This window comes from Phragmites australis, chromosome 4 (genome assembly GCF_958298935.1).
Source record: "Phragmites australis chromosome 4, lpPhrAust1.1, whole genome shotgun sequence".
Lineage (NCBI taxonomy): Eukaryota > Viridiplantae > Streptophyta > Magnoliopsida > Poales > Poaceae > Phragmites > Phragmites australis.
The window spans coordinates 46,341,055-46,369,036 of record NC_084924.1 but is presented as its reverse complement, the minus strand read 5'-3'; the positions used below and the strand labels follow the sequence as shown (position 1 = coordinate 46,369,036).

At 45.2% G+C, this 27,982-nt stretch overlaps 2 protein-coding genes across 3 annotated transcripts; both read right to left on the bottom strand.

The window, feature by feature from the left end:
* Positions 1-11,261: 11,261 nt before the first annotated feature.
* On the bottom strand, positions 11,262-12,137 carry LOC133916857 (protein PAM68, chloroplastic-like). Its single transcript, XM_062360731.1, has one exon. It carries the CDS (start codon positions 12,027-12,029, stop codon positions 11,385-11,387), a length of 645 nt encoding a protein of 214 aa, XP_062216715.1. The 5' UTR covers positions 12,030-12,137; the 3' UTR covers positions 11,262-11,384.
* A 246-nt stretch (positions 12,138-12,383) lies between these two features.
* On the bottom strand, positions 12,384-22,362 carry LOC133916856 (uncharacterized). Of its 2 annotated transcripts, XM_062360729.1 has the most exons (14): positions 19,853-22,362; positions 19,632-19,760; positions 19,365-19,553; positions 19,201-19,268; positions 17,311-17,918; positions 17,005-17,223; positions 16,383-16,481; positions 15,805-15,920; positions 15,514-15,723; positions 15,091-15,363; positions 14,816-14,963; positions 14,166-14,299; positions 13,219-13,299; positions 12,384-13,130 (listed from the first exon to the last, which is right to left on the bottom strand). In XM_062360729.1, exons 1-14 carry the CDS (start codon positions 22,316-22,318, stop codon positions 13,044-13,046), a joined length of 4,827 nt encoding a protein of 1,608 aa, XP_062216713.1. In that variant the 5' UTR covers positions 22,319-22,362; the 3' UTR covers positions 12,384-13,043. The 2 variants fall into 2 exon arrangements, with proteins under 2 accessions (XP_062216713.1, XP_062216714.1); XM_062360730.1 differs by lacking the exons at positions 12,384-13,130; positions 13,219-13,299 and having other exon boundaries at positions 14,213-14,597.
* Between the last annotated feature and the right edge of the window lie 5,620 nt (positions 22,363-27,982).

The following is a 27,982-nucleotide window of genomic DNA, read 5'->3' as shown; positions in this document are numbered from 1 at the left end:
GCATTTGCAAGTTAGGGGATTCGAGTGGGTTTGCACGTGTAAAGGAGAAAAAATGGTGCAAATACGTCCTCGTGGCTCTACTAGTACACCTGTATGTTTCACGCTGTCGGCATAGTGTTGGGCAACTGCAAAAGATACAAGCAGGCCAAAGAAACAAAAGACACGACTGAACTTAGCAGCTAAGCTTGCTATAAATTAAATAATGGTCCCGTGCTCCTTTAACAACCAAAACCGCGTTTAATTTATAGAAGCTATCCAAAACCATGTCTTTGGCATATCTTTGCTGTAGAGATTGAGCCAAGAACGTATGCGATTTTTACAGTATGGTCATCTTTCATCCCCATTCTTTTTACTAGGCAGGTTGAAGTCTCTGGTGCTTGGCATTTACTTCATCAGAACATGCGTTGCAATCTGCAGTCTCTTCGCTCTCATCAGTCATCCCATCCAAGACCAGGAGTGCCATTTTTAGCAGTGCCCTGTGGAAACTGCGAGGTCTGAAAAGTTAGTTATTCCTCTACTGTACCGGTACAAGGTAAAGCGTCTTTCAATACCGTACCAACTAACTAGAAACGGATGGGTTATTGGGGGATGTACCAAGAGGCCAGAGCGCAAAGTTTCGGTGAAATTGATCGCTCCGATGTCCAATCCCGTGTGCTGTAACCATGCATGCCCTGGAGATCGGAGTAGTTCACAGGTCATTCAATTCAGTCGGCAGGCATGGATCTGAAATGCAGGTAACCTTGCGTCGAGCAGATTTCTCATGTACAGTCTAGACTCCAGAGTGTGCAAATTTGGTAGCATCTCCTCGGTGCCATTCATTTTTTTCTGGATGAAGTCTAGAGATCGACATGCAGAGTGGCCATACGGAAAACCATATAAAATAAATAATGCACCGCTCTACGTAGCAACGTGTCGATGTCGACGAGGATACTCCAAGAGCCCAACCACAACAATGCACTGGGGAACCACGTAACCCACCCACAAAAAGCACAGGAGGAAGCTTTTCTAAAGCTCGGCGATCGAAGGAAAAGACAGGCGATTCTTAGCGGTGGAGAGGGACCAACCAAGCATTGCATGCGCTGCAAATGCATTGCAGCTTGGAATTGCATCTTGGTTCCAGCCAGGCGGCCAGGCCCCGTGATCCAAGCCAAGAGTCCAACGACCATCTCCCATTCCGATCCATGGCCGTGCGGACAAGTGTGCCACCTCTTTCGTCAGTCGTCGCCACACGCACAGCGGCGAGAGAGAAAAAAAAAACACTGTGACGCTTGCGTTTGGAGGCTCCTGGGAACGGAGACGAAAGCGTGACATCGACGCATGGCTACATGAGACTGAATGCGTACGGTACGACTGTCTTTCTATATCTCGTGCTATCCAAGTGTAAAAATGCAAAAATAGTACGTCGGTATATTTATTAAAATAGATAATAGATCAATGTATTTGTAAATCTAACATATGTATTCGGTACCTAAGATACCAAGTACGGTACTGTTCACCATATTCAACACTATTTTCGGTAACTAAGATGACAAAAACACTGCACAACAAAAGCAAGGACAGAACGTGACCACGCAGCAGGACAGATCATATTCAGCACCTAATTAGAGAGTGGCACACATTGATCACCAAAAATAAGGGATAGGAAGGACACTTGAGATAAGTCAGCAGGCCAAACCAGCCCGATCCTTATTAGCAAGAAAACCAGCCCGTTACTAGGTGATCTTTTTGAACGAAGTAGAAATTTAAGTACTGGTTGGTCACAAAATGTTTATCGCAAAATTAAGTAGAAACCTTTTGCTGGGATTTGTACTCAGCAGAAGGGGTTGTCTTGGCCCTCAGTTTTCTCAGTCTGTTTTGAAATCAAGAGACATTTGATTTCAAATATGCACATAAAGAACCATAAAAATCTTAAACCAATGCATATGAATTAATTTAATGCAGAGATTATTTTAAAATTGATTCTAATGCACTTTGGAACATCTATTCAATTCAGTTCAGTTCATTTAATATATATATATATATATATACATATTGGTATAAATATATTCATTTAATCAACTCTCATGAAAGGAGTAGCTACCATTACCTAAATGGTTAGCGGGATTGCTCCTATCAAATTGATACAACTCTAGGTATCACTTTCTTCATACATGCTGTACCACTGCATGCTACTGTTTCTGTTTATATATGCAAACATGATGTTTGGCTGCTTTATTTCTATTGCCATGACTATGGTGAAGAATCTGAGGGTCATAACATAGTTAGAGGTGTCGAATATAGTTCGGATCTACCGTTTCAAAGTTTTTTTCGGAATTTGAGATACCGAATACGAGTGTTAGATTTATAAATACATCAATATATTATCTCTTTTAATAAATACGATGATGTATGTTACCTGTTTTTCTATTTTTGCCAAGAACGAACAGAGATGTAGCCTGAGATTGGATCTTACTATACAGCATGTACACACACTAGTATATCAGGGGGCGGTCCATATATGCGTGTACGTTCAAACGGCGCATGGACCATGCCCTGCATTTTCGTACGCCATTTTGCTGGAGCCAAGTGACCTTGTACGGAGATTGTAAAGGATCGAGATCGATAGGAGAGAAAAATAGCAAATCCATTGTCATTTACTAGTCTCGATTACCGTCACACACTTTCAGTTCTAAACTGAGATAATGTAATAACGTATTAGGGCTATATACGAAAAGCCCAAACTTTCCTATTATCTAAAAAGCTAGTAACGGCCGGTAAATAGAGACGGTGATCCAGTAACAGCCGGTAAATAGAACAGGCCGAGTAAGAGGTCACACGCATCCCTGTTCCTGGCAGGCCGTTCTGAGAGATCGCCACACTGCAGTGCTGTGCATAGACAGGTCAATCAGACAGTTAGCCCCATTCCATGTGGCCCTCCTTGCTACTCCCCAGAAATTGGCAGAAAAGCAGCACTCGTATTCTACCACAAACGCCACAGCATTGGTACGATCACATGTAAACGCGCGCGGCAGATTACACAGAAACTGGTCAAATCCGCCGGTCGCGCGCATGGCATGCGTCGTCGGAGCGAGAGAAAGAGAGAGCAGGCATCATCACCCGATGATCCACGTTCACATGCGCGCGTGTCAATGTGTGCCGGGCGCCGGAGCAAGACGACGCCGATGCCGCCGAAAGGGCGACCTGTGCTTGCCAGCCTAAGCAAGCAGACAGCAGTGTCTCAGCTCGCCGGGCGCAGCGCGGTGCAGCGCAGGGTGGGATGATGCACACGCTGCGGCGCGCCTGCCGCGCCTGTCGGCGCCACAGCATTTTTTAGGTCTTGGCAGAGATTTCGTTGCGCGTGGCCAGATCTGGGCCTGGATCTGGCAGGACAAGGAGGATTTCAGCGCATTTTTCTTTCTTAGGGAAAAAAACGAGATCCAACTTAGGAGAAACTTCCAACCATCCCCATGCAAAATTTTCAGATTTGCAGATACGGGCATACAGCATGGAAAAAATATTGGCTGATTTTCGTCTAGTTCTTTTCTACCGATTACCCTCGATATTTGGTTAATCGGCTGAAATTATTTATATTTGACTAAAATTATTCAAATTTTGATTAAATTTGATCAAATTGGACTAAAATCGGTTCAATTTTTTGTCTGATCGGTTTTACCAGTGTCCTCCGATTTTTTTTAAATCCAATTTTTTTTCCATAGCATACAGTCTTTATGATAATGATACCATCGGAGCGCTGTATTTCGTTCTCGACAGGGTTCAGTACTTGTGTACATGTGCGCGGCGGTGCGGCAGATAGTGAGTAAATGAGCACTGATCAATGGTGATCGATGGAGTCCCGTTCAATCCTACGACAAAATCATTCCGAACAAAAGTCATCGGGAGGAATAAAAAGAGGCGCGCACTCGACTGCGTGGCAGAAGTGCTGACCTTGTATTTTTCGTGAGGATATAAAGATATGACACAACGAACACAGCTCATGTACATGTACATGATCTGATGAAAAAGATGATCGTGGTTATACGTACATGTCCGTTTTTTTTTAAAACGAATGGCACCGGATAGCGTCTGTTTCTATCGATACAGTAAGAAAAAAATATAAGAGTATAGTTCTAAAAAGCTATAATCAGGAAAAAAATAATATCAAATGCAACAACTAAACAACACACAGTTATAACAACTATACTCGATCAATTGAACAAAAGGAACATAACACGCATCGACAAATGTAACAAACCACCACAGGAACATAACACGCATCAACAAATGTAACAAACCACCACGATGTCACCTGCCACATCACTGAGCACATATGCCCTGCGCCGGAATCGGCCGCCACTATGCGTGACTAACCATTGTCGCGCCGCCATGCCTCACAAGCTCCATTGGATAGAGGTCAGTCGCATCAATGGCCTCCCCGCCTTCGGCACTTGAGTGGGAGCTGTACCACACTGAACTCACCGTTTCCATACAGGGTTACCCACCACAGTCCGGCTCCTAAATGTTGTGTGACGCCACCCATTGCCGCAAGAATCAAGCAATACCGCCGACCCAGCCCCTACCTCGTCGAACTAGCCGTCATCGTGCGAGACCAGCCACCGCCGCCGTTGAGGAAACCTAGGCCACCCCGCACAAGACTAGACGCCACCATGTGGGCTTAGCCACCGCTAGGCACCCCGTCATCACCAAACTGCCTCCCGCAGGACGCCCCACGCTTGCTGCAGTCACCACCAGGTTGCCACCGACGGAGCACCATCTGACCACCACATCACCAGATAGCTAAGCACCAGTCCAACCGTTGCCAACCCTAACACATCTCGACTCGCGCAGTCATTGAAACCCCGGTCTTGACCGAGCGTAGAGGAAGCCATCGCAAGGTCAACAACGCTGCACCGAGAAGGCCATCGTTGTACGGGACCCATCGTCGTAGTGCCGCTGCAGCACTGCACAGACCCACCGATCGAAACACCGCACCAAATCCGGTCACCTCCTAGGTCGCCTCTCATCACCTCGAACACAACACGCTGGCGCCGCCCTATGCCCGTCACCATGCACCATACTTCAGATTCAGTTTGCCTCACCAACGAGCGTGCGCAGCCCCACCATGCAACCCGTTCAGATCCTCCTTCCACCGGGCCACATTAAAATCACAGCCGAACCACGCGGACAGATGCTGCCATCAACGCCGACCCGGCTCCTTGGTGGCCTCCAAAATCCACTACATGCTTGTGACCCTCCTCAAACGTGACCCAGCCTCACTCTATGTCGTCGTCGCCATACAGAGGCACCTGTCCCCCTACAGATCCAACTGTCGCACACCTTGCCATGACCATCATGCGAGGAATGGTGACATCTTAAGAGGGGGTGGATTAGAACACTTAAAAATTAATGGCTCTAAAAACTTTACAAGATAAATATATCTCAATTTGTATCTAAATGTTATGTAGATTTATCTAGTATATCTAATCTACCGCTTAAAAAGATTAGAACCTACTCTAGCAAGGTAAATAAAAAGGAAAATATAGAAACGTAAATAAGGTAGAGAGATAAACTCGGCACAAGGGATTTTTTATCCCGTGGTATTGATGGCATGAATACCATCCTTAGTCTATGTTGGAGCTCCACAAAGGATATGCTCTCGTCGCACCCGATCATAAATCCTAAGCCACCAAATCACCAAGACAAGACCTTAAGTCGGATAGGCCACCAAGACAAAGTTTTACTACTAGCCTCTCTTTCGGTTACTTGACACCGTGATAACTTCGAAGCTTGAGCCACCAAGGCGAGTCTCCTCATCCCCGTACACATATACTCCTGTACTACACATCAAGTCAAAGGGTCAAAAAGCTCGAGCCATCAATGCTCAAGATATCGACGAGTCATTAAGATCCAAGGCATCGGCATACCTCTCGGTACAGGCTCATATCACTCCTTGATCCACTCTCTAGGTAGTCATCACATACTAACACTCTCTATAGGCCTATAAACACTAATCACACACTAATCTTATGTTTAATTGCCTTAGATGATCATTTTAAACGCTTTGCTGGCTTGAATGTCTTCTCAAGTATGTATGAGATTCTATGGACTCCTGCAGCATACCTCTCTTCAAATGACCGAGTTGAGGGGTATTTATAGCCTCAAACTCGTCAATTAGTCGTTTTTCTAGTAGCTCAGAAAAACTATTAACACCGGATAATCCGGTGCGAACAGTAGTACTAACACCGAATCATCTGTTGAGTACAACCTCAGAAACTAGTCGTTGAAACTCACTCAATGCCTCTGTGAACACCGGATACTCTGGTGAGATCTTCAACTCCATCACCGGACCTTTCAGTGGGTTAACTTGAGCCAGACCGCACAATATCTTCTTTGCAAGAAATGCTCTGTTGCATTGATTTTCAGAGCATCAGATCTTCCGGTGGGTTATTCTTCATTTTCAACACTTGCAGACGTCTCTGGAATAAATACTCTGGTGCTATATTTTGGTGTGTACAAACCAAGCACCAAACTATTAGGTGGGTTGATTTTCAGTCTTATACATTTGTATTTTTCTCTACAGGAAATACTCCAAATACTCCATTGTTACCCTGTACACATCACCAGACTATCCGGTGAGATCCTCAGACTTCTCCCAATTTATCAGAAACATTATGGTGAGTTTATGTTTTACTCACCGGACTATCTGGTGAGTCTATCAGTCTCTGGACATAATACTCTAGTGAGTACAAATTTCTCTGCACCGGACTATCTGATAGACAAATCTTTTTGAGACTTTTACAATTCAATCAAACTTTGTCCTGTCTCCGTTAAATTTTTATGTATTACATCATAAAACTTAATAATATATATATTCTTGATAAATATTTAGTCTTAACGACTATATTATCATTAACCTCTAAAATAATAATTATAAATTAATAAGATTATTTTCGTTACACATCTACACCGCGTCGCTCCGCGTACGACCCTATAATGGCCGACAGCGTCACACCCCGCACCCACCACGCCGTCGCCATGGTCGTCTTCTACCGCACCCGCAGCTGCCACACCATGCGCCCCCGTGCTCATGCTGCGCACAAGCCCGGCATGGCCGTCACCATGCACCCCACCGTCTTCGACACGAGGCAGCACTGCAGCTCCGCCGACCGCTAGCTACGCGCCCGCAGCCGCCTCCCTCCGCCTTAGCTCCGTCGCCATCCCGCACATTCACCGGCTCACATCGGCCAGCCGCGTCACCCCCAAGTTCACCGCCCATCAAATCTGGGGCAAAGGAGCCTTCCCCAGGTGAGCCATCACTGGATCCCCTTGACGGCTGCAAATCCGACCACCTTGGCCACACCGAAAGCCGCCGCCGTCGGCCGTGCCATCCTTGCCACCCCGGTCAAGCTTGGAGAGGCCCGTTGCCGCCATCTTTGTAGCTGCACGGGCTTCTGACGATGTGCTTGGGGCGAGATGGCTCTGAGGAGGGATAAAGGTGCTAAGGAATGGGAGGCCGCCCGAGTCGCCCATGGAGGACGACGCGAGGCTGAGAGACAGAGAGAGCCACCGCTTACACATGTCCGCCCTTCATCGCTGTATCACGAGATGTGATCGGTGCGGATGCCCCTGATAGCTCGGAAGGCATCAGATGCTACGCCCCCCCGTTCATTGTTGAAACGGCGCAACAGTGGTAGGCTAGTACCAGGAGTACTTCACAGAATTGAAGGGGAAAAAGGTAGCGTGCGCGGTGCGCTGCATGTACGTGTGTTAACGGCACACGCATTTATCGGGCAGATAACCGAAACGTACTCTGCACCGAATAGGCGCAACAAGTGAAGTGAGATTGTACGGATTTTCGGCGCTTAATCAGTGGCAGGAGGACAAGGGAAAGCCGAGAGGAGAGAGCACGAGTGACGGCAACATCCAGTAGCGTATCACCTATTTTAACTATAGGTGCACATAGAAAAAAAAATTGTTCCATCACCATAAAACATAACATTCATTTTCAAAAATAATAGAACATTCAAGACATTAAAGCAAATTGTATAACATTCTTTTCAGATTTGGTCACCGTAGAAGAGTGTTCTACATCTGCGTGCTTCTTGCGGATGCGGACCCTGACCAGGCGGCCAGCATGCTGACGGTTTTCATGCCATCCGCTTGACCTTCCCTTGCAACATCCATGGCGATTAGTGCGAACCCACTACTAGTGCTAGCTCGTCATATCCTGTGCCTCTAGAGCTCCTAGTTTATTCGGCGGAGAGTATCATCATCATCATCCATGGTGACTGCGTCGGCGGTGAGCAGCGTCAAAGCGAGCGAGGAAGCAAGGAACTAGTAACATCTATTTATTTTTTTTGCCTGGGATCTCTTAGTTGTTCTTGAAGGAAGACATTGATGACTCGCTTCGGTTGCAATGTTAATACGATGCCTGATCCGTACGGATCTGGATCTCGGAAACGTTTGGTTTAATTTAGTTGGATATGTTTTATTGACAGGGCCTGGGAGGATGACTCGTGTGCATAGATCTTGCCATTGGATTGGAGACGTATTGTATGAGTACTAGCTCGGATCAAGCGCTAGCAGTTGGTTGATATCATGGCATGGCGCCACGCCACTGAGAGCCTATTTATTTCAGCTTTAGAATGTAAAATGTAGTTTGTAAATTATAGATGATAAAAAGCTTGTCTTCACCAAATTGTGGATTTTCTACGATCTGAGCGTGGATTATGACAATTTGCTTATAGAATCTGTTCTGCTTGTTTCAGTTTTGTATCATGAACCTAAACTGCTTATAAAACATGATTATTTGTTTTAGCTTTAGATTATAAAACCACAATCCACAATTCAAAGCTAAAACAAACAGATTCTTAGTGTAGCCATACCTAATGTACAGTCGAATAGTTTCAGTTCAGCTCATGTGTTTTTGTCTGACCGAGACAAACCACTCAAAGCCCGGAGGGTGCGTTTGGATCGGGTAATTGGTTAGAGTGAAAGACATGTTAGGGATAGGGGCTTAAACTTTTTTGTTTGTTTTATGTGAATGAGAGTTTTGGTGGGATGGGGAATGAGAGCTTGGGAGTGAACTCTCACCAATCTCTTCTAAGAGGTGTGGTAATTAGATAGGAGCTATGTGTTTAGTGAAAAATGATTACATCCACATCGTTCATCATAACTTATATTCCGATTCCTCACTCCTAAACCCATTAACTAAACAGTGGAAAAAAACTTACTCTTTAATTCTCTCGCTTAACTCACGTCACATGCCAAACAAAAGATTGAGTCTAAAAACCGAACTCACATGCTTAATCTCTCTAATTCCCATGCCCCCTTCCTATAAGTTGCCAAACACGCAGTGTAGGTTTTATGCTACGAAATGCCTGGTCTGAACGATTTTTAAACAATTTGCAGATTTCTGAATATAACTCATTTATGTGCATATTTGAATGTAGAGTGAAAGGTATAAAACCTTTTTGGATTGCAATTAGTAAAAGCCAATGCCCCTGTGTCATAGGCCGGGTTGAAGGCAGCCCACTTCATAAGCGGAGAAGACCCAGCTGACCCACCCCGTCCGTTACCGTCAAGGCCGTTTGGAGCCCGTTGGGTCGCCACACCGGCATTGATAAGGCCCGCAAGAGCGAGCAGCCACGAAATGATGATGAGAACGAGCCGTAGCTAGTTTGCTTTGGCCTGTTTGTTTGTCTTTAGATTTGTGAATTTTAGATCGTAGATTCTATAAATAAATGGTTAGGTTCTATAAATAAATGGTTAGATTTTAAAAATGTATTTTACAAATATATATCTAGATTATAGTATAATCCATAATCCATCCAATGTGAACTTTTACAATTCACAATACAGAATCTAGGGAAAAACAAACAGACTCTAAGAACTAAGATGCAAGTGAGCGACGAATCAACCTGTGTTTGAGCTCCGCTCGATACGGGCGCTCATCCGTGTTTGGGTTAAGCTCAAGTTAGGCTAGATAGGATATATATGTGTATATGTTCAATGATATTGTATGTTTTCACGTATTGAAGATCTCAAGCCTCGAATGTCCTTCTAACGTGCATATGGACGCGTACAGGTGTACGTCTATGTGGGTAGTGTGCGTGCTTATGTAGTAAAAAATGATGACGGCGCCGCATCACCGACCACTGCCCCCAAATTAGTTCGCCAGCCGTCTGCCGCCGTGCCCACCTTCGCCGCTCGGTCCACAGGAACGTACCACTCGTCTCCTACCCCCGGTCCCCAGGTAAGCCAAGGCCCCAAACGGCAAACGCCACCACGCGGGGCCGGGTGCCGCATCACGGCTCATGTACGCACGCTCCATGCCATGTCGTCGGCGGCGGGCCAAACCGCGCGCGCGCACGGCCTTTTGGAGCCAGTAGCGTGCACGGTTCACCTGCGAGGAGGCCGGAGGGCGCCTCACCTTCCACGCTTCATCCGTTGCCATCAAGGTTGTTTGGAGCCCGCTGGCATTGGGTCTCAGCGAGCGCATTAATGAGGCCCCAGAAGCGCGAGCAGCCACGGAGTCATGGTGTGCCGCCTCGCGGTGGCCGCACCCACCGCACGGCCTCCCGCGCGGCGTGCGTGCCGCTGGCCCTGCACAGCACGCCGGGCCGCCCGTCCGCCGTGCCCAGCTGCCCGGCTCCATCCACGGAAACGTAGCGCTCCTCTGGGTCCCAACTACCGAAGCAGCACAATCCCCAGCTCCCCACCACGCAGCTCGACTTTGCCGCCGCCCGCAGCTGGAACAATGTGCCGCCGAGCCAACCAATAGCGCGCGGCAGGCACGGCGCCTGGGCACAGACTTCAGATCGCGTGCACGCGCTGAGCTGTCTCTGCACGACGACGGCCGGGGTGGTGGTGGACTGGCAGCACGATTGCACAGATGAACGTGTCCCGGCACACTATATTTCCAAGGTAAAAGAATCAGATGAAGTAGCAGAAGTTGGAGCCAAACCGTTGAAGGGCATGCGTAATCACAGGATGTAACAGGCTCACATTATATAAGACGAACTAAGCAGTAGAGTTCCCCTATCCAAATCCTCTAGGAGAGGTGATTCTTATATGGCTAAAAGTAATTATTTAAGGTAAAATCTGTGGAAGAAGTGAGTGAGGAAGTGGATCAGCAAAAGATTATTTTTTAACTTTTAACATCTAATTCATTTTAAGTAATCAAATCATTCTCATTGTTAAAAATTATAAACTGCTATTTGGCAAAGTTTATCCTGATTTTACTATGAAAGCTAGTATGAGAGGTAGAACATTTGCGAATCTAATGCGAGCAATCGACATGTATGCAAACACTAGTGCACATAGCCAAGGGTAGATTACAGGATAAGCGCAAAAACAATCTAAATCTACTGCAAGAAAACGAACGAAACGACGGAAAATGGTGTAGCCTATCCCCGGCGCGGGGGAGGAGGCGGAGGGGAGCGGCCCCGGAGCGAGTCCCAGAAGACGGGCCAGTTGCGGCGCGCCTCGTTCCATCCGAGCAGGGAGCCCTCCCTGGCGGGGTCCCAGCTCGCGGACACGATGCCGTAGCTGACCCCCAGCAGCGCGGCGCCGAAGAAGACGAAGGACACGCCGAAGGGGATCCACGTCGGCACGTCCACCTTCGCCACCGCCTTGAGGTAGTAGAACACCGGGAAGAACCCCACGCCCAGCGCCAGCGGCGCGCCCACCGACACCCCGACGCGCCGCATCATCCGGTTCGTCACCACCTCCGGGATCGCCGCGTCCCGCTCGTCCTCCTCACCCTCCTCCTCCTCCTGCTCCTCCTTCCACTCGTCGCTTTCCTCGTCTTCGTCTAGCTTCTGCTTCCTGTTGCGGCGCCGCCGGCTCTTCCCCGGCCGCCCGAGGGTGATGATTTTGGGCTCCGCGGCGGCGTCCTCGTCGCTCCGGTACTTCTTGCTCCTGCGGGCGAGGAGCGGGCGTGCGCGGCTGCTCCCAGGAGCGGAATGGGAGCGGTGTCCGAAGACGATGGGAGTGGAACTGCAGGCGAGGAGAGCGGCGTGGGCGCGCGGAGGGGAGAGCGGCAGCTCCATGGCGAGAGCCAATTCACTTGCTGCAAGAAGGGGCCAGCTTATCTCTAACTCGGAGTGGGACAGAACACACTCTACGCGCTCCAGTGAGGCCTCAGTTCCTGTACGAACAAGGAACGTGCAGCTTTCCAAACGGCAAGAATTTAACAGATTTTTTTTCTTGCTTTTACATGCGTACTCCCAAATCATGGTCTGCGATCAAAACGCTACGGGAATTATTAATTGTAGATAAGATTTTAGTTGCAAAAGCCGCACGATAAATTCGGTACCTCAGAAACTGTGGTCACACCAAAAAGAAGGAAAATGAACAGCAATTTCCGCTGCTGTTATCACAAAACAGTAAAAGAGTACCAGCGGTAGCGATAAGGTTTCTGTTATTCATCGCTATAACCATCTCACATAATCATATTGATTCATTTCTGTATAGCCTCAAGCTTTACAGACTTCTCGAAATGATACCTTCACAACGTTGGTACCATATTCCAATTTGCATTTCTTTTCCCAACAATTTTCGACGAACAAATACAGTAGACACCACTTCCCTTCTTTTCCCTTTTGAAACCTTACGGCAGCAAAACAGACACTCCTATACCAGCCTTCTCATTGTAAGCACAAAATTCTATACATCACTGGTGCAAAATGAAGAGCTCCAGACAAACTCAGCTGCACCTTTTCATTGTTCCAGTCCCTCGATGGCAACACATGTCGAATGCCCCATCCACTTGATAGACGGTGAAATCTTATTGGCAGATGAAGGATCAGAAGTTCAGCAACTATACCCAAGGCTAAAGAAAAAACGAAAGGATAAACAGCCCCTTTTTGCCCTAGTATGTCAAATGAATGCTTATTAAGAAGGCTCGACAAAAGGTCACAGATCAATGCAACTGTTGAAGACTGCTATATCTCCCCTCCCAAAACGAATTTACTAATCTATTCCTAATCTTCACGATCACAGGGAAAAACCTATATCAGAGGGCATGCTAACCACTGCACAGCACAGTCGACTCTGAAGAATAATTAATTGGCGGCCTCAAAGAAAAGCACTTGCGGTTGCAAATGACCCTTTTTACACATCACGAGCACATCATCCCAACTACCAATAACCTGGACAAACAAGGAACCGGAACCAGGTCATACTAGGCAAGAGTACAACTCAGAAAGGATGCTCACTTTAGTGAGATTATATGGTTACCTTAACTGTCTGGTCATCATACATGACCCACCGTCCATCCTTGAAAGCAAAGCAATGATAATGCTGCCCGTAGTAACAAACCTGCGGATGTTAAAAAGCATCAAAATATAAATCATAGATAATGCATGAACAGATTTCCGAACACTAGACTTTGGTGCAAGATCATGTAATACAGTGAAAAGCCATGTTTGCTAATTTAAAAATATAATACACTCCCATGTCCGTTCATAATTTAGAAATAATAAAACAAATCAGTATCTATTTAATTATCTTTTTGACAGGTTTAGTAGTGAAGCTTCATTGGAAATATAATTTGAAAACACTAAGCTATATAATCAGGCATGAAATTAAAATTTACACCAATTGTTTTTTGGAATTTGAACACTATATGTTACTGCATCAGTTGGCAACTGGAGGTAACATTACAAAATATGTCACCATAATTATGTGATTGGTAATAGTACAATCACGTTAATGAGTATATTGGTTTTGTAACAGCTGAACTCGATTTGCTACTACACCTACTGCATCTAACTGCTACGCATAACATGCTGCTGCTGTCACTTGTCACCTTATATATATTCAACCTACTTCATATCCTATCAGCTCACAATTCTCAATGTTTCTGTGCAAGCCCTGTAATCGGCCAATAGCACATCCAATATTGGCAATACCATGAGCTCTGTGAAAAAAAAGGCCAACCAGGAGATATCAGCTTATTTTTGAAACTGGAGTCAATTTGGTAGTTCTCCCACCTGCCAAATACCAGCATACCAAAACGCTTGCAGAACAAAATGTGCATATTTTTGTTGCCACATAAATAACGCTAAATATTCATTTACCAGCAGAACATTCATTGCAGGTCTAAGAAAATAGCTATCAACAAAACCATGCAATATCCATTCAAGAAGGAGATATAACAAAATAAAGGGTCTTTGTGGCCATACCACTGACACCAGTGTGTGTTTGCGTCCTTGATCTAGACCACGGTAGAAAATGCTAATGTCTATTTCAGTTGAAATACCAATCAGAGTTGCAGAAATGTCATCCACACTCTCTTTGTTATTCTGCCATCCCAAAACTAAAATGAAAGTTTAACAGGTAAGTAGACAGGCATGGCAATAAATGATATCACTAAACATAAAATATGCAAGCATTCAAGTGCAAGCATGTTCCTCACAAGGCTGTAACATGCCGAAAACGGGCCAAATCGCACTTGCTAGTTTAAAGATGGTCGATTAAGAGAATACAGCAAGCTATCCTACATGATTATGGCAAAAACACAACATAAAAGCATCCTAAGGGAATACTGGGAGATCAAATATTTGTCAACAACTGCTGGACATACTTGAAACTCCACCGGACAAAATAGTTGCAGCCTGGTACATCCAAGAGCAAAAAGCTTACCGACTGTAAAAACATGCGGGGAACTAGAAATACAGCAAGCTATCCTACATGATTATGGCAAAAACACAACATAAAAGCATTCTAAGGGAATACTGTGAGATCAAATATTTGTCAACAACTGCTGGACGTACTTGAAACTCTATGGGACAAAATAATTGCAGCCTGGTACATCCAAGAGCAAAAAGCTTACCAACTGTAAAAACATGTGGGGAACTAGAAAGAATGTGGTGAATATGATTTGGTTTTCCACAGCCACCAACATCTTGATCACAAGCTAGTTGGTCATTCATCACAACAACCTTCAAAAGTTCATCAAACGAATAATGTGGACACATCGTCTGAAAAAGGAATAGTTAGCGGAATCAGTAACTATCTTGATTGTAATATATCAGAAACCATAGATAACAGAAAGAAACAGAGAGGGTGTACATTATCATGAGATCCAACAAAAGAAAGAAAACTAACCTTTGCAGTTCGGAGTGAACTAGCATTGATATTGTGGAAAAATGAAGTGTATTTGAGCCGCCTAGACTCCAATTTACAATTGTGACAGTTCATCCGTTCATATACATCCATTCCAAAAAGACTGTGTGCTATGCAAGAACTATTTGCACAATCCCATGATCCAATAGAATTCTTTTCATGAGATTTACCATGGCAGACAGCACGAGAAGTGTATGATTTATGCAAACACTCAAAGATTACCCCTAATACCTCAGATGCATCATTCATTTGTCCCTGTCATGATCATAAATTGACTAGGGTCAACAAACATAAATATTAGATTGACAAAAGCCACACAGAGATGTAAAGCAAGAATTTGGATGATAAAATGCTGAAGGAATGTACATAAATCCCTTAAACTATTGAGGGGTTAAGCCAATTTACCTCCTGGAAGAATTTGCTGTTCGGGTAGGATTTGCTCAAAGCGATCCTCAATGAAGTAGGTGCAACAGCTTCTCCTTGACCCTTGGATGCTTTGCTCAAGTCAATGAAGATATTGTATAATGCACAGACAGCACAAGGATCTTCAACATGCTTGTGTAGTGATGATGTTTTAAGGAAGTAGTCTCGAAACTGCCTTATATGCCATAATGACTGCGTATAGAGGAACGTTATGGGTAAACAAAGCGCAATTGCATAAGCCTGGTGAAAAGCACATTATAAGTCCATGCTTACCTGAATAATCACATTCAAAAAACAATTGTATTCACCAGCAGCATTTTTAAGGCCAGCCCCATACACTTCTTCCCCATTTGAAGTGCTTGTTGTATCAGCAGAAGAAGCATCATGACCTTATACAATAGGACTAAAGTCAGAAATGGTCAAAATTGCAAAAGACGATGTTGGATCAGCAGGAGAAGCATCATAAGTCATAACCTTAAATGATAGGACTAATGTAGAAATGATCAAAATTGCATAACATGAGATGACCCTCATTAACAGAAGCTAATGCAGAAATACAGAGTAAAGACTAAGAGAACAATCATCATAACATCCTAATGTCTGATACATGGTAAAAATATAATAATGTGTATTATAAATTTATAGTCGTCAAATTATTCTTCAACATGGCAACAGGACAATGATCTGCAAATGGCATAAATAACTCAATGAACCAGCATGTCGTTGACATGAGAAAAGCTCTTTATGATGCTACAAGTGTTGTGTGTAAATGTCCATATCTGTTCAAGGGCCTAAGATATGAACAGATACATAGAGAATGGAAGGAGACCAAAAAAAAAGTACTGGGGTACCAAGGCTTTGGCGCATAGCTTCATTGAGGTCTTCTTGGAACCTTTTATCAAAATCATCCTCGACACAGACAGCTGCTGATGGCATTGCACCACTGTCAACTGGATGTAAGAGGAATAATTTCACATGAGTTCATACAGGTTGCTTTCATCAAGTAATCCGGATGAATTAAATATACAAGAATAACTATGAAACTGATGCTTCAATGTATTTCAGTACTTGATAAGCTTTTAGCTGCATTCAGGCACTCAAAGATTGAGTTGAACTTATTTGTTATCAATCTGTGAAATAAATTCTATTATTCATTGAAGGGTTTATATCACAGGAGAAAAGAAATACCAAAAAATTTAACCATAAAGGCAAGTTGCCCAGTACTGCGTGGCATATATGTAGAGGAAATTAACATAGATAAAAACCAGGAACATTGTGATGCTGGTACAATTTGATACCGTACAGCTTAGAAGGAACCAGTGTATACTATTAACATACATGCCACTTTATGCTAGTTTAGTGTGTAAAGCTTACCAGATTCAATTTGAATCTTCAACTATTAAATCCAGTGCTAAAAAACGATAGCGAAAATCAGTTTATATGGGTACACTTGTGGGTCTAAACAATAGCTACCTTTCTCAAAATTTGGCTTCTCTGTTACTGCTGAGTGACCTTTATGAACAAATTGTGGATCATCTGAAGGCAAAACATGTAGCTGATTCTGTTTTCCATCTTGATAGCCGTGATTTGCAAAGGGAGCTACTTTACCAGAACCACTCCATCTAGGAGCTGGCATACCAAATTGTGGACTAGATGCCCTATCATCATCAACATAAATGGCACCGGGCACACCTGCAATAATAAACAGATATAGAATGTTATGATTGTAAATAAAACTGATAGTGAAAGCTCTAACTTGTACAAGGCAGAGCCAACAACCTTGGGTGTATTTCTTATGTGGATCACTAGTACTTTTCTTAGGCCTTTGGATGCTAGGATTACCCAGAGGCTTTATGTGTTGTGCATTTTTCCAAATTCCGTTCATTTTCAATGTTAACTTAGAGATATCCATATCGCTGCTGGTTAATGCCTGTGCCCCAGGAGAGCCCAATCCATTATGTTTCTCGCTAAAACAGTTCTCAGTGTTTTGCAGCAGATTCATGCCACATAATCCAGAGCTAGAGTTTTCTTCTCGCAAAGGAACTTCAGAAACGTGAAAATCACCAAACTTTATGCCTTCGAGATAAGCAGGCAAAGAGTTATTGAGAGCACTTTCATGTTTATCCTGGCCCCTGTTTAAATTCACAGTATTTGAAAGACCAGATGCCCCAATAACAGAAGACGCATAGGAACTTCTATATTGTTCTGCAAGATGCTTCTGCTTTGCTTCCTCCTCTATCCGCCGTTGATATTCCAGAGTCTCTTCCAGCTTTCTTTCCTCCGCTTCAAGTTGTACCCTATGCCTAAGTTCTTCCTCTTGTTCATTGAAGTAATCATCACTTGTCGAAAGCTTGCAGTCCAAATCATCACAATCAGCAAGAATTTGACTGCAAAATAACAGAAAGGTCATAATTTTTTTTACAAAGGATGAGGTCGATGAAAGAATTATTCTATTGCAGCTTCTTTTATTCATGCTGCACATTCTAAAGAACTAAGGCATTCACTAATTAAATAAGTTTTTTGCAGTAAATTCCTATCAGAAACACATACAAGTGTGCAGCATACAAGACATGAACAATTATCTCAAGTGAAGAAGCGCCTGATAGAAAACACCAAATGCATATGGAAATTCGATAGTTTGGGTGAAGCACATGGTACCAAAGCATTCACCATGATGTCATAATCAAGTAACTTCCAATGTAAAGGGAAACTAGAATGTTGTATAGTTACGCAAAAATGATACACCAATGTTTTGAGCATTCATTTAAACTCTCTTGGTTCCAGAGTGAAACTAGAAATCGATAAAATAGTGTTTTAGCAGTAGCAGTGAAATTGAATGTGCAATGTTGAGGTGGCAATATAAAAGAATATATATATACTTATATGTCCATACTAATATAAAGGGAGAATTCCCTCAAAAAAATATAAAGCAAGAGTATCAGAGAGAGAATATATATACTTTCTGTATCCATCTATCTTTGTGTACACATAGCATTCCTAGCCCTTTGATCGCCTACATCTAGTGGCCCATATTCATTTATGTTCTGTATCTGGCACCCACAACAATTATTAGCCATTGATCACAGAAACCAACAGCCTATTTCATTTTGCATTTAAAACCATAATAAACAATTAATTGCCCTCGGATGGTATTGGATAGACATATGTCCTAACCCACTGATCAATAGTATTTAATGGATAGCAATCATTCATACCCTGCCACAAAGACAAATACAAAAAGGTATGGTTTTAAGATAATAGTTGCATGATAATATGTAGTACCGTTGATGTTTTTAACAATTTCCGGCAAAACTTTTTCAAAGCACAATGATTGGTTAAGGTTCAACAGGTCTAAAAAAAATAAAAGGATACTAGATCAATTGACTCCTTCCTACTGTTGTCAGATGATGTCTACCATGTTATATGCACCAAAAAAATAGGAAAAATAGCTTCAAACAGAGCGAGCTTGTAATCATGCATCCTTAAAATTGCAGACAAAATCCAACTATCTAAGTTAGTAGTATTGTAGCTACAGATACCCAAAAAAGGAAAGGATGAATTCCAAATGTTTTCTGAGCAAACATGTACACTGCATTGTATCCAGTTAAGAAAGAGCTCTTCTTTAGCAATCGAATTCATCAGAACATAGATACTACAAGAATTACTTACAGCTTCTCTGTTGTTTCCTCATCAGCACTGTCCTGGCAAACAAGATACTGGCCACTCCAGCTTGAATCCTAGGAAGAATTCAGAAGAATTATAGCAGGAAAAGAAATTCCCTTGTTGTGAATATGAAGAGTGTACTATATGGTCTAACTCAAAAGCACAGCCACCTTGAGCTCCTTAGGTCTCCGAGAATCCTTCAACTTCTTCTTGTCCTTTGATTTCTCATGGGATTGTTTCATGTCACCCCCTTTGCTTGCATTCTTCTTAGCATCCAAGGCAAGTTCAGCCAGGAAGGCTTCCCTAGCAGCATCAGATCTCTCTCTGGCATCCTTGTCCACCAGTTCTTCCAAATGGCTCTACAGTGCATACCATAACCATAATTAAGCAATGAACAAAAACATAAGGCACTGAAAACTGAGATGCTGCATACGAACTCGCAAGAATGATTTCATGAGCGGAAGAAGAATCATTCGATAATCAAGAGCGGAAGCAGGTCCAAGCTTGCGCTCCAGTTGCTGCATCACAGCTACATTTCGCATAATCCTCGCATCTATCTTGCTAAGCTGCAAGCAAAAGAATTAGAAAACTAATATAGTTATTGCATTTGAAGATTTTATGTGACTTCTGCAGTTAATTAGAATCCAGAAGAACAGACCTCGACAGTAATTTGTTCCTTCATCTTTGTAACAACCATCATCACCACCGAATCATTTGGATGTATAAAATCATGCAGCCTCCACTCATCTTCTGCCCCATCAAAATCACACAAGCGTGGGGTCATGCCAGAAAAGGTCTCATCATAACCAAAGTGTGATGTGTGAACTTCCTTCAAAATAGTTGAGATTGCATCTAACTCGGATCTGCTACCATTGAACAGCTCCTCAGCATTGCGCTCCAAGAACTCCTGCCGCTTCCTGAGGAGCTCCTCGTATCCTTGGAATGCATAACGCCCAACGTGCCCCCTTCGCCTTTGCTCTTCACAAAAGAGGTTCTCTATAGCAAGCAAGCCCTCCTCATTGCTCAGCTGTTCATGCTTCCGTTCACATAAGTTTTGCAAGTTGTTGAACTCCCTCTCAAGCGCTCGAAGAAGATCCATGCCCTGATTTGACCTTTTGTCAAGCATACGATTCCAACACAACAGCTGCTCTCCAATTGAAGATCCAGCATACAACCATGAAAGCAGTGCATCAGTGTCAACATTCTCGGGGTCAAACTTCCCACCAAAACTCTGGCCATCAAGGATCAGTTCCGATGAATCAGAATTTAGTGTAACCTTCTCCTGTATATCGTGTTTGTTTGGGAAACTATCCCCATCACCTAGTCCTTCATCCTTCTCTAACTGCCTATTAAGTCCAGCAGACTGCGTTAAGTCCTGCAAGAATTTGAGTACCTTCCGCAGTGATGATGCCTCCAAGAAGCAAATGCAGAGTGGCGACTCATCCAGCGAGTGATTAAGCAGCAGTGACCCGGAAGGCATCCCCCTGAGTTCCTCTATAGAAAATTGTATCACCCTGTTCAGATTGCTCACTGAAAGATTCTTGTTGTTCACAAGGATTTGGAGCAATGAGTGAATCCTCTCTAAAATATTTGCCCTTTCGCCATCATCAGAGAGTGGCCACTTACGGTCACCTTCCCTCATCACCACTCCAAAACTATCACACTCCTCATTGTGTGGTGAAGCTGAGGATTCTGACGTGTCCGATTTGTCTTTGTTACTCCAATTATCCGACGTCATTGAATCCTTGTCCCTATCTGGGCCAAGATTGTCGGCTTGCTCTTCCTCGAGCACTTTCAATGCTGCAGTAGCATCCAACGGTCTCCAGTTCCAACCAATGAGCATTGCTGCCCAGTCAGCATCAATCTCCTGTGGCACCATATCCTGCAACCTAGGTGAGAGTACACCGACATGCTCTCGCAACACATGCCACTGGAGTGACTCCACATCTGGGAATCGCTTCTGACACTGGCCACACACCCAGAAATCCCACTTACCGCTCTTAGTGGCAAACCCTAGCACCTGATTAAGCACGTCAGATGCTGCATTGCCAGCATCTTTCTCCTTATGCATTGCAGCAGCATAGTGTGACTTCAGCTCAGAAATGCTAGTCTTTAAGAATGCAAGCCTCCGTTCCACGGGTATTGTGTCCCAGAACACACGCACCTGGTCCATGCGATTGGGCGCCGATGAAATTATGGCCTTCCTGGACCCACCTTTTCTCCGGTCAGCACGATGTCCACCTGCGGATGACTGAAACGATGAGGAGGGGGGCTCGTCTCCTTGTGACTGCGAAGATGAGGAATCGGCAGCGACAACAGCATTGTTCTGCTCCTTTTGCTGCTGCAGTAACCTCATAGCAGCGAGCCGCACCTCGATCTCCTGGCGGCGCTCCTCGGGAGTCTTTGTGGCCTTCTTGATCTCGTTTGTCCGGCGCGGAGGGGCCACTGTGGGGACAAGGCGGGCCTCCAAGGGTTCCTCAGCCAGGCGGCGCACAGGGATCAGGCGAAGCTTGTCCTCCCCAGCGCCACCCAGGGTTTTCACCCACGTGGAGATGGAGGCGAGGTTGGCCTTCTGGATCAGACTGCGGAGCTCGGAATGGACCTGCTCGACGTCGGGGGCGGGCAGCCTTAGGGAGTGAGGCGCCGGGTCGGAGGGAGCCTCGATGTTGAGCCCACGCTCACACTCGGCGACGACGTCCTCGTACGAGCGGGCGTCGGGGGCGACCTCGTATAGCAGCATGGCGTGGAAATGGGCCAGCTCCACCGAGTCCGGCGCGAGCTCGACGGCGCGGCGGGCCGCTTCGAGGGCCACCCGGTGGTGGCGCGCGCGGGCGGCGGGGTCGTCGAGGACGGCGGCGGCGCGGGCGTGCACGGTGCCATGCGCGCGGAGGAGGAGCGGCGAGGACCCCTCGCCGTGCCGCGCTACGGTGTCCTTCATGAGCCTCAGCGCCCTCGCGTGGCTCCCTCGCTGCAGGCAGGCGAGCGCCTTCTCGACCTCGGCGCGCACGGCGGCGTCATCCCCTCCCCCCGCCGCCGCCGCCGCGGCCTGCGGCCGGTCGGGGGCGTCGGGCGGGGCCGGGGGCGGAGTAGGGTTTGGTGCGGGGGTTCGCTTCTTTCGGCCCATCGGCGTAGCGAATGAGATTTGGGGGCGAACCGGTGCGGGAGGCTGCGCCTGCGCGGATATTAAAGACGCGGAGCGCATCCCTGTCTTTCCAGTCCTGTAGGTGGGTCCGGGTCTAGGGGCAGTTCGGTTCTTGTCAATGTAAAAAATAAGAGGCGTTGTCACATGGTTTATGTCGAGATTTTCAAAATTATGATCTTTCGTATGATTAGATTGGGTTTGTACTACCAATTTTCTGATCGTAGATAGAAATCAAACGAACAGTTTTTCTTGATCTTGGAGTAGATATTTATTTAATCAATCTAAATCGTATTTAATGATAAACACTAATGTGTTTTTCTTCCACATGCACCATTTTGACAGACGAAGTCGTGATACGAGGCAGAGGCGCATTTAATGCTACAGGATAGCTGGGCAGATAGGCGTGACGAGCATGCAGCTGGCATGACGACGGATGACGGATGAGACAGGGCACGCAGAACGATCAGGCTGGGCTGGATGTGTCTGCCCTCGGTAATGATGACTTATGAATAACTGTTTTTATTAGGTATAGGGTAGCCACCGTATTTTAGTACAGTCTGTATGTATATATACTTTATCTTCTACTATATAAAGGGACGAGGATAGGACCTGTAAAGGTGATTGAGGATAAGTTTATCATCCAACTCATAAGAGAATACACAAGACATATGACTATTATCATGATGGATGTCTGAACTTAGATAAACCTTGATGTTCTTAACTTCCTTCGACACACACATACTCACCAACAGCTACTGGATAAACCTTGATAGTTGTTATTGTACGAGAACTCCACATATGACAGATTCTTATTCCAACTGTTATTATTTTTCAAAGCACACACCCTCAACATGTCTTCATGGATTTGATTTGCTCTTTGTCTGACCGTCAGTTTGCGGGTGATATGTTGAGCTGAAATTCAACCTTGTATCCATAGATTAATGTAGGTGTTGCCAGGACCGTGAAGTAAACTGACTATAACGATCATATACGATGATCTTGGGTACTCCATGTAGACAGACAATTCTGAACGGGGGTGAGGCTGGAGAACCATGAAGAATCTCCAGTCATGTGGCGTGAACAACCGGAGTAAATGTGTCACTTTTTCTCCAGACCTCCGCCTGCCACCTACATATAAGAAAAATAATAGGTGGATAACTCAGTATCAGGGTTAGTCATAAACCTCTTAAAAATTCAGTACTGGGTCGTCCACTCTGAAGTGGTAAAAGTAAGTGCAGGTATAAAATGTCTAGTACGCTAAGGGCGAGTACCACGATGAGAAAAATATGGTCTGCCAAAGCGCTGGGACTCAAAACCTCTTACATGTGGACCAAAACCATATGAGTTCACGTTGGGCAACACCTCTATAAAGAGACTGAAAAACGCTACGGACTCATGAGTGGAAGCGAGGGAATGGCTCGTGTACACCAACAGAGGGGCGGTACATGTTCCGGATGCTCCACTCCTACTCATGTCGCTCATCTCTCCTACAGCGAAAGCAAAACCCAACCAAGTGACTCTCTCTCTAGTAGTAGGTGCAGTGGTAGCGTATCTCGGTAACTCGACTGCCGGTCACTCGAGGCTCTCTCATCTTAGGCTGTGGAGCTCTCTTGGACTGTAGTGTGAAATTCTTCTTTGTGGGTTGACGAATGAGTTTCTTGATGAATTGTGGTGTGGTATTGATTTGAACTTCTCAGATTCTAAGGTAGTAGGTATGATGAACACATTCGTACTCTCCCCGTTGTACGCCATCCTCTCAAAATCCAACACAAGAGCCAAACTCGCCTTGTCAACACACATCTTGGTCTTGACTAAGATCAAATCCATTTCCCCTTTTCCCTCTGAGCACTTTTCCACCAAAGAAAAGTAGGTACTCATTCTCAGTCAAAAGGTTTTGAACTTGCCATCTAACCCAGCTGAGTTTGTCCTAGAAGGTGGTGCAGGTGAAATAATTTGGTTGCACATCCTTAGAACTCTCAGCACTCTCCAATCTAAACTCTAGCTCCTTCAGGTGCTTGTCTTCCAGTTCAATATCTTCTGCAAGCAAATGACAATTCTTACAATCACATAAGAGAGTAGACCTTGACTCCTTCTCAAAAAACTTATTCTCGGCACTTTCAAGCCGACTGACGACTTGAGCATATACATTTCAAAGCTCAGCAGGTTCAGCCATGACAATTAGGCAACTCTCACACTCATGAATATCGGGCCTAGACCTAAACAATGCAAGTTCAGTAAAAACAGACTCATACTTAAACCTAAGATCCTTCAACTCATGCACAACTTCCTTAAATAACATATCCTGACTAATGAGAGCATCATTCAAGGTATCAACTTGGATGGAAAGCTGATCGTAGGAATGCAATACCTTGGAAGGATCCAACTCGGGGTCACTGTCATCGTTATTGTCGTCCGCCACGAAACAAAGGCCGGTGAAGTCTTTGTCCTTTTTCTTGTTCTTTTCTTGTGGCTCATCCTCCTTCAAGTTCTTCTCCTTGCTTGAAGAGGTATCGATGTCGCTAAGAGCCACCACGAACGTCCTTAAAACTGCCTTGGTTGCCTTCTTAGTCATTTTGTCGTGGTTCTTCTTGAAGAACTTATTGGTCTTCTATTTTTTCCCGCTTGTTTTCCCACTTGACAAGCACTACAAATTCTATTTTTTCTCGAAAGAAACACAGAGGTGTTGGACTCTGTCAAACTTATTCCAACTCAGGCTAGTGAACAAAATATTTCTGGCCTTATTATTGGTCTCATACTATTTGATTTGAACCTGAGTCGTGCGAGCAAAAGGGATCTCATAATTGTAATCAACTACTTTCCATATTGCATTTCCTGGGCTTAGAAGATAAGCCTCCATGCGCACCTTTCAGTACGAAAAATCACGCCCATCAAATAGAAGAATCTTACCACTTCTCTACATGTCACTTATAGATCACAAAGCCGGTTAGAGTCAACAAGTGATGAAACTGGCTCTGATAACAATTGTAGGATCGAGAGTGACGTCTAGAGGGGGTGAATAGAAGTCTCAATAATTTTTTTTTCGAAATTGATGGATTCGATCACTCAATGCATCTTTAAAAGAGAATCATAACAGAACAGAACACAAACACGCAGCAAAAATACTACACGTACCTGGAAAGTCCGGAGACTCCGGAGATGGGATCGGGAGTCCAGAGATTGGACTGGAGAGTTCGGAGATTCCGAGAAAGATCAAAAATCAAACTTGAAGATTCAACAAAAGGTAGGTCTCATGGTTGGAGTCGAGCACTAGGTTCCACAGCAAACCAATCCATGACTCATCCCCGCATAAAGATTGAATCTTGAGAAAAGATCACTCAAGGATCAAGAGATGAACATTGAGTGAAGAAAATCTTCAACATGATGGTCTAAATGCAAGGAAATTTAAGATTCTATCGCATATTGAATGTACTTAAAGATACCTAGAGGGGGTGAATAGGCTTTTCTGAATATTAAAACTAAACAGTGGATTAAACTGATGCTGGATACTTCGGTGAAGGTCGGATACTCGTCGTGAGTCTTCACAATTGAGACTAAAACCTGTTCATAGCTTCGATAAACATATTAGTTACTTAATCGTTTTGTCATCAATAAGCCAAAACTCACTTAGGGGGCCTAGATGCACTTTCACATATGCATGTATATGTGAACTTTACGCTGTTAGCATCAAGAAGAACAACCTCCCAATGTGTTAAGTTTCAGCTAAAAAGAAAAACAAAAATCAACACTAAAAAGGAAAAAATTACACACTAGGCAAATGAACCAAGAGAGGGAAACTAGGAGGACAATTCAAGCATATATAACAAAATAAACTTCATTACTCAAAGAGGTCAGCCATATTTTAGGCGGATTATAAATTTTTTTCTCAAAACTATCATCTATTACATAGGCTAAGCACTCATCATCCTCTCCTCTAAAAACGTAGCTCAATGCTCTTATATGGGTGGTACAAGAGGCTCAAATGGCTGGTTCAAGGCTTTTTTTATAGTCATACTCCTCTATTTATAGGTCTAGAAAATTTAATCACTAAGTTTTCTAGCTTCTTCCCAAAATACTCATCTCATGTAGTACACTCCTACCTACCACTGATGATATTTTAGTTCATTTTTTTCTTCATCCATCAGACGACCGTGACGCCTTCACAATTTAACTTCGTCTTGATGCAAGCTTCGCGATGATGTCACTTAATCCTCTAGTCCTCGCACGATTTTAAGGTCAAACCGTGGAACCCTATGCACGCTTCTCAAAGCAAGCATTTTGATGGCAACGCGTGTACTCCGTCTTGCGATCTTGACTACCGGCAAGTCTCTCCCGCTCTCATCCCTCGGGCCGTCTTATCACTTACACCGGTATCTCTTTCGCTTGACTTTATCAACACATCGTCTTTATCTATCTTCCAAGCTTTGCTTGACCTCCACGTGTACTGCTAGGATCACCCTTGACTTCGCCCGACCTCTTTGATCGTCCGGTACCAAGCACCCCACTTGGCTTTAATCATCCACCGTCGACCGCCAAGTTGCATCTGTCGGTGTATTAGGAACCAGGGGTCCCTGAGTCCCAAGACCGGACTGGCCGTCCGCCACATGTCACCATCCCGCGGGGTCCACCCTGCAAGAGAAGAAACTAAGTCCCGGGGGAAGGTGCTCGGGGCCGTAGCCTCTAAGTTCCCGAGCACCCCGGTTCCCCGATGATCCGCAGAGTCCAAATACCGGGAAGGAAGTGCTCATCCAAGTGCTCGGGAGAGAGTGCTCGGGGCTGCACGTGGCAGCCCCCGAGGACTCGGTTCCCCGAAGGTCTCATCCAAGTGCTCGGGAGAGAGTGCTCAGGGCTGCACGTGGCAGCCCCCGAGGACTCGGTTCCCCGAAGGTCTCACCCAAGTGCTCGGGAGAGAGTGCTCGGGGCTGCACGTGGCAGCCCCCGAGGACTCAGTTCCCCGAAGATCTCACCCAAGTACTCGGGAGAGGGTGCTCGGGGCTGCACGTGGCAGCCCCCGAGGACTCGGTTTCCCGAAGGTTCGCGCAAGATCGTCCGACGACTCGAAGGGTCCCATCTTCGGGGTGTCAGCCAGTCAAGGGCCCAATGCCCCATTTAATAGGCACGCGCGGCCTGACATCCTGACATCCTGACATTCTCAGCTGCCCACGCCCCAGTGTCAGACCCTGCCATCCATTAAATGCACGGGTCCCGTCCCGTTTCATCTGGATGCCTCGGGATAACGTTGCCAGGATCGAAGCGCTCCGCCTGCCACCCTGCCCTGGCAGAAGAACAAGACAGGGTGGGCGCACCAGGCACCTCTGAGGCTGCCCGGTGGGCCCCCTTAATGGCGCCGCAGGGCATCCACAGTGGCGGGTGGTCGGATGCGCGCCGCATTTTTCCACCGTCTCTGTCACTTCGCCAAAACGGAATGATGACGCCTTTCTCCGTGGCACCTTGGCACTCGCATCCCCTCTTTCCCATTCAGGATATGTCGAGGTCGGCGCGCCTATAAAAGGAAAGGATGGAGAACACGTAAAAGGGTGGGAAAAAAGAAAGGACGCAGACGCTCGAACCAGCTCAAGCCAAGCTAGAACACGAGAGCCTCAAGCTCTCTATAAGTGGCTCTCTCTTGTAACCAGATACATCCTTGAA

Coding starts and splice junctions, on each gene's coding strand:
- LOC133916856 (XM_062360729.1), bottom strand. CDS start 22,318: ATGGGCCGAAAGAAGCGAACCCCCGCACCAAACCCTACTCCGCCCCCG. Junction 19,761..19,852: donor AGGAACAAATTACTGTCGAG/GTCTGTTCTTCT, acceptor TTTTGCTTGCAG/CTTAGCAAGATAGATGCGAG. Junction 19,554..19,631: donor TCATGAAATCATTCTTGCGA/GTTCGTATGCAG, acceptor TATGCACTGTAG/AGCCATTTGGAAGAACTGGT.
- LOC133916857 (XM_062360731.1), bottom strand. CDS start 12,029: ATGGAGCTGCCGCTCTCCCCTCCGCGCGCCCACGCCGCTCTCCTCGCC.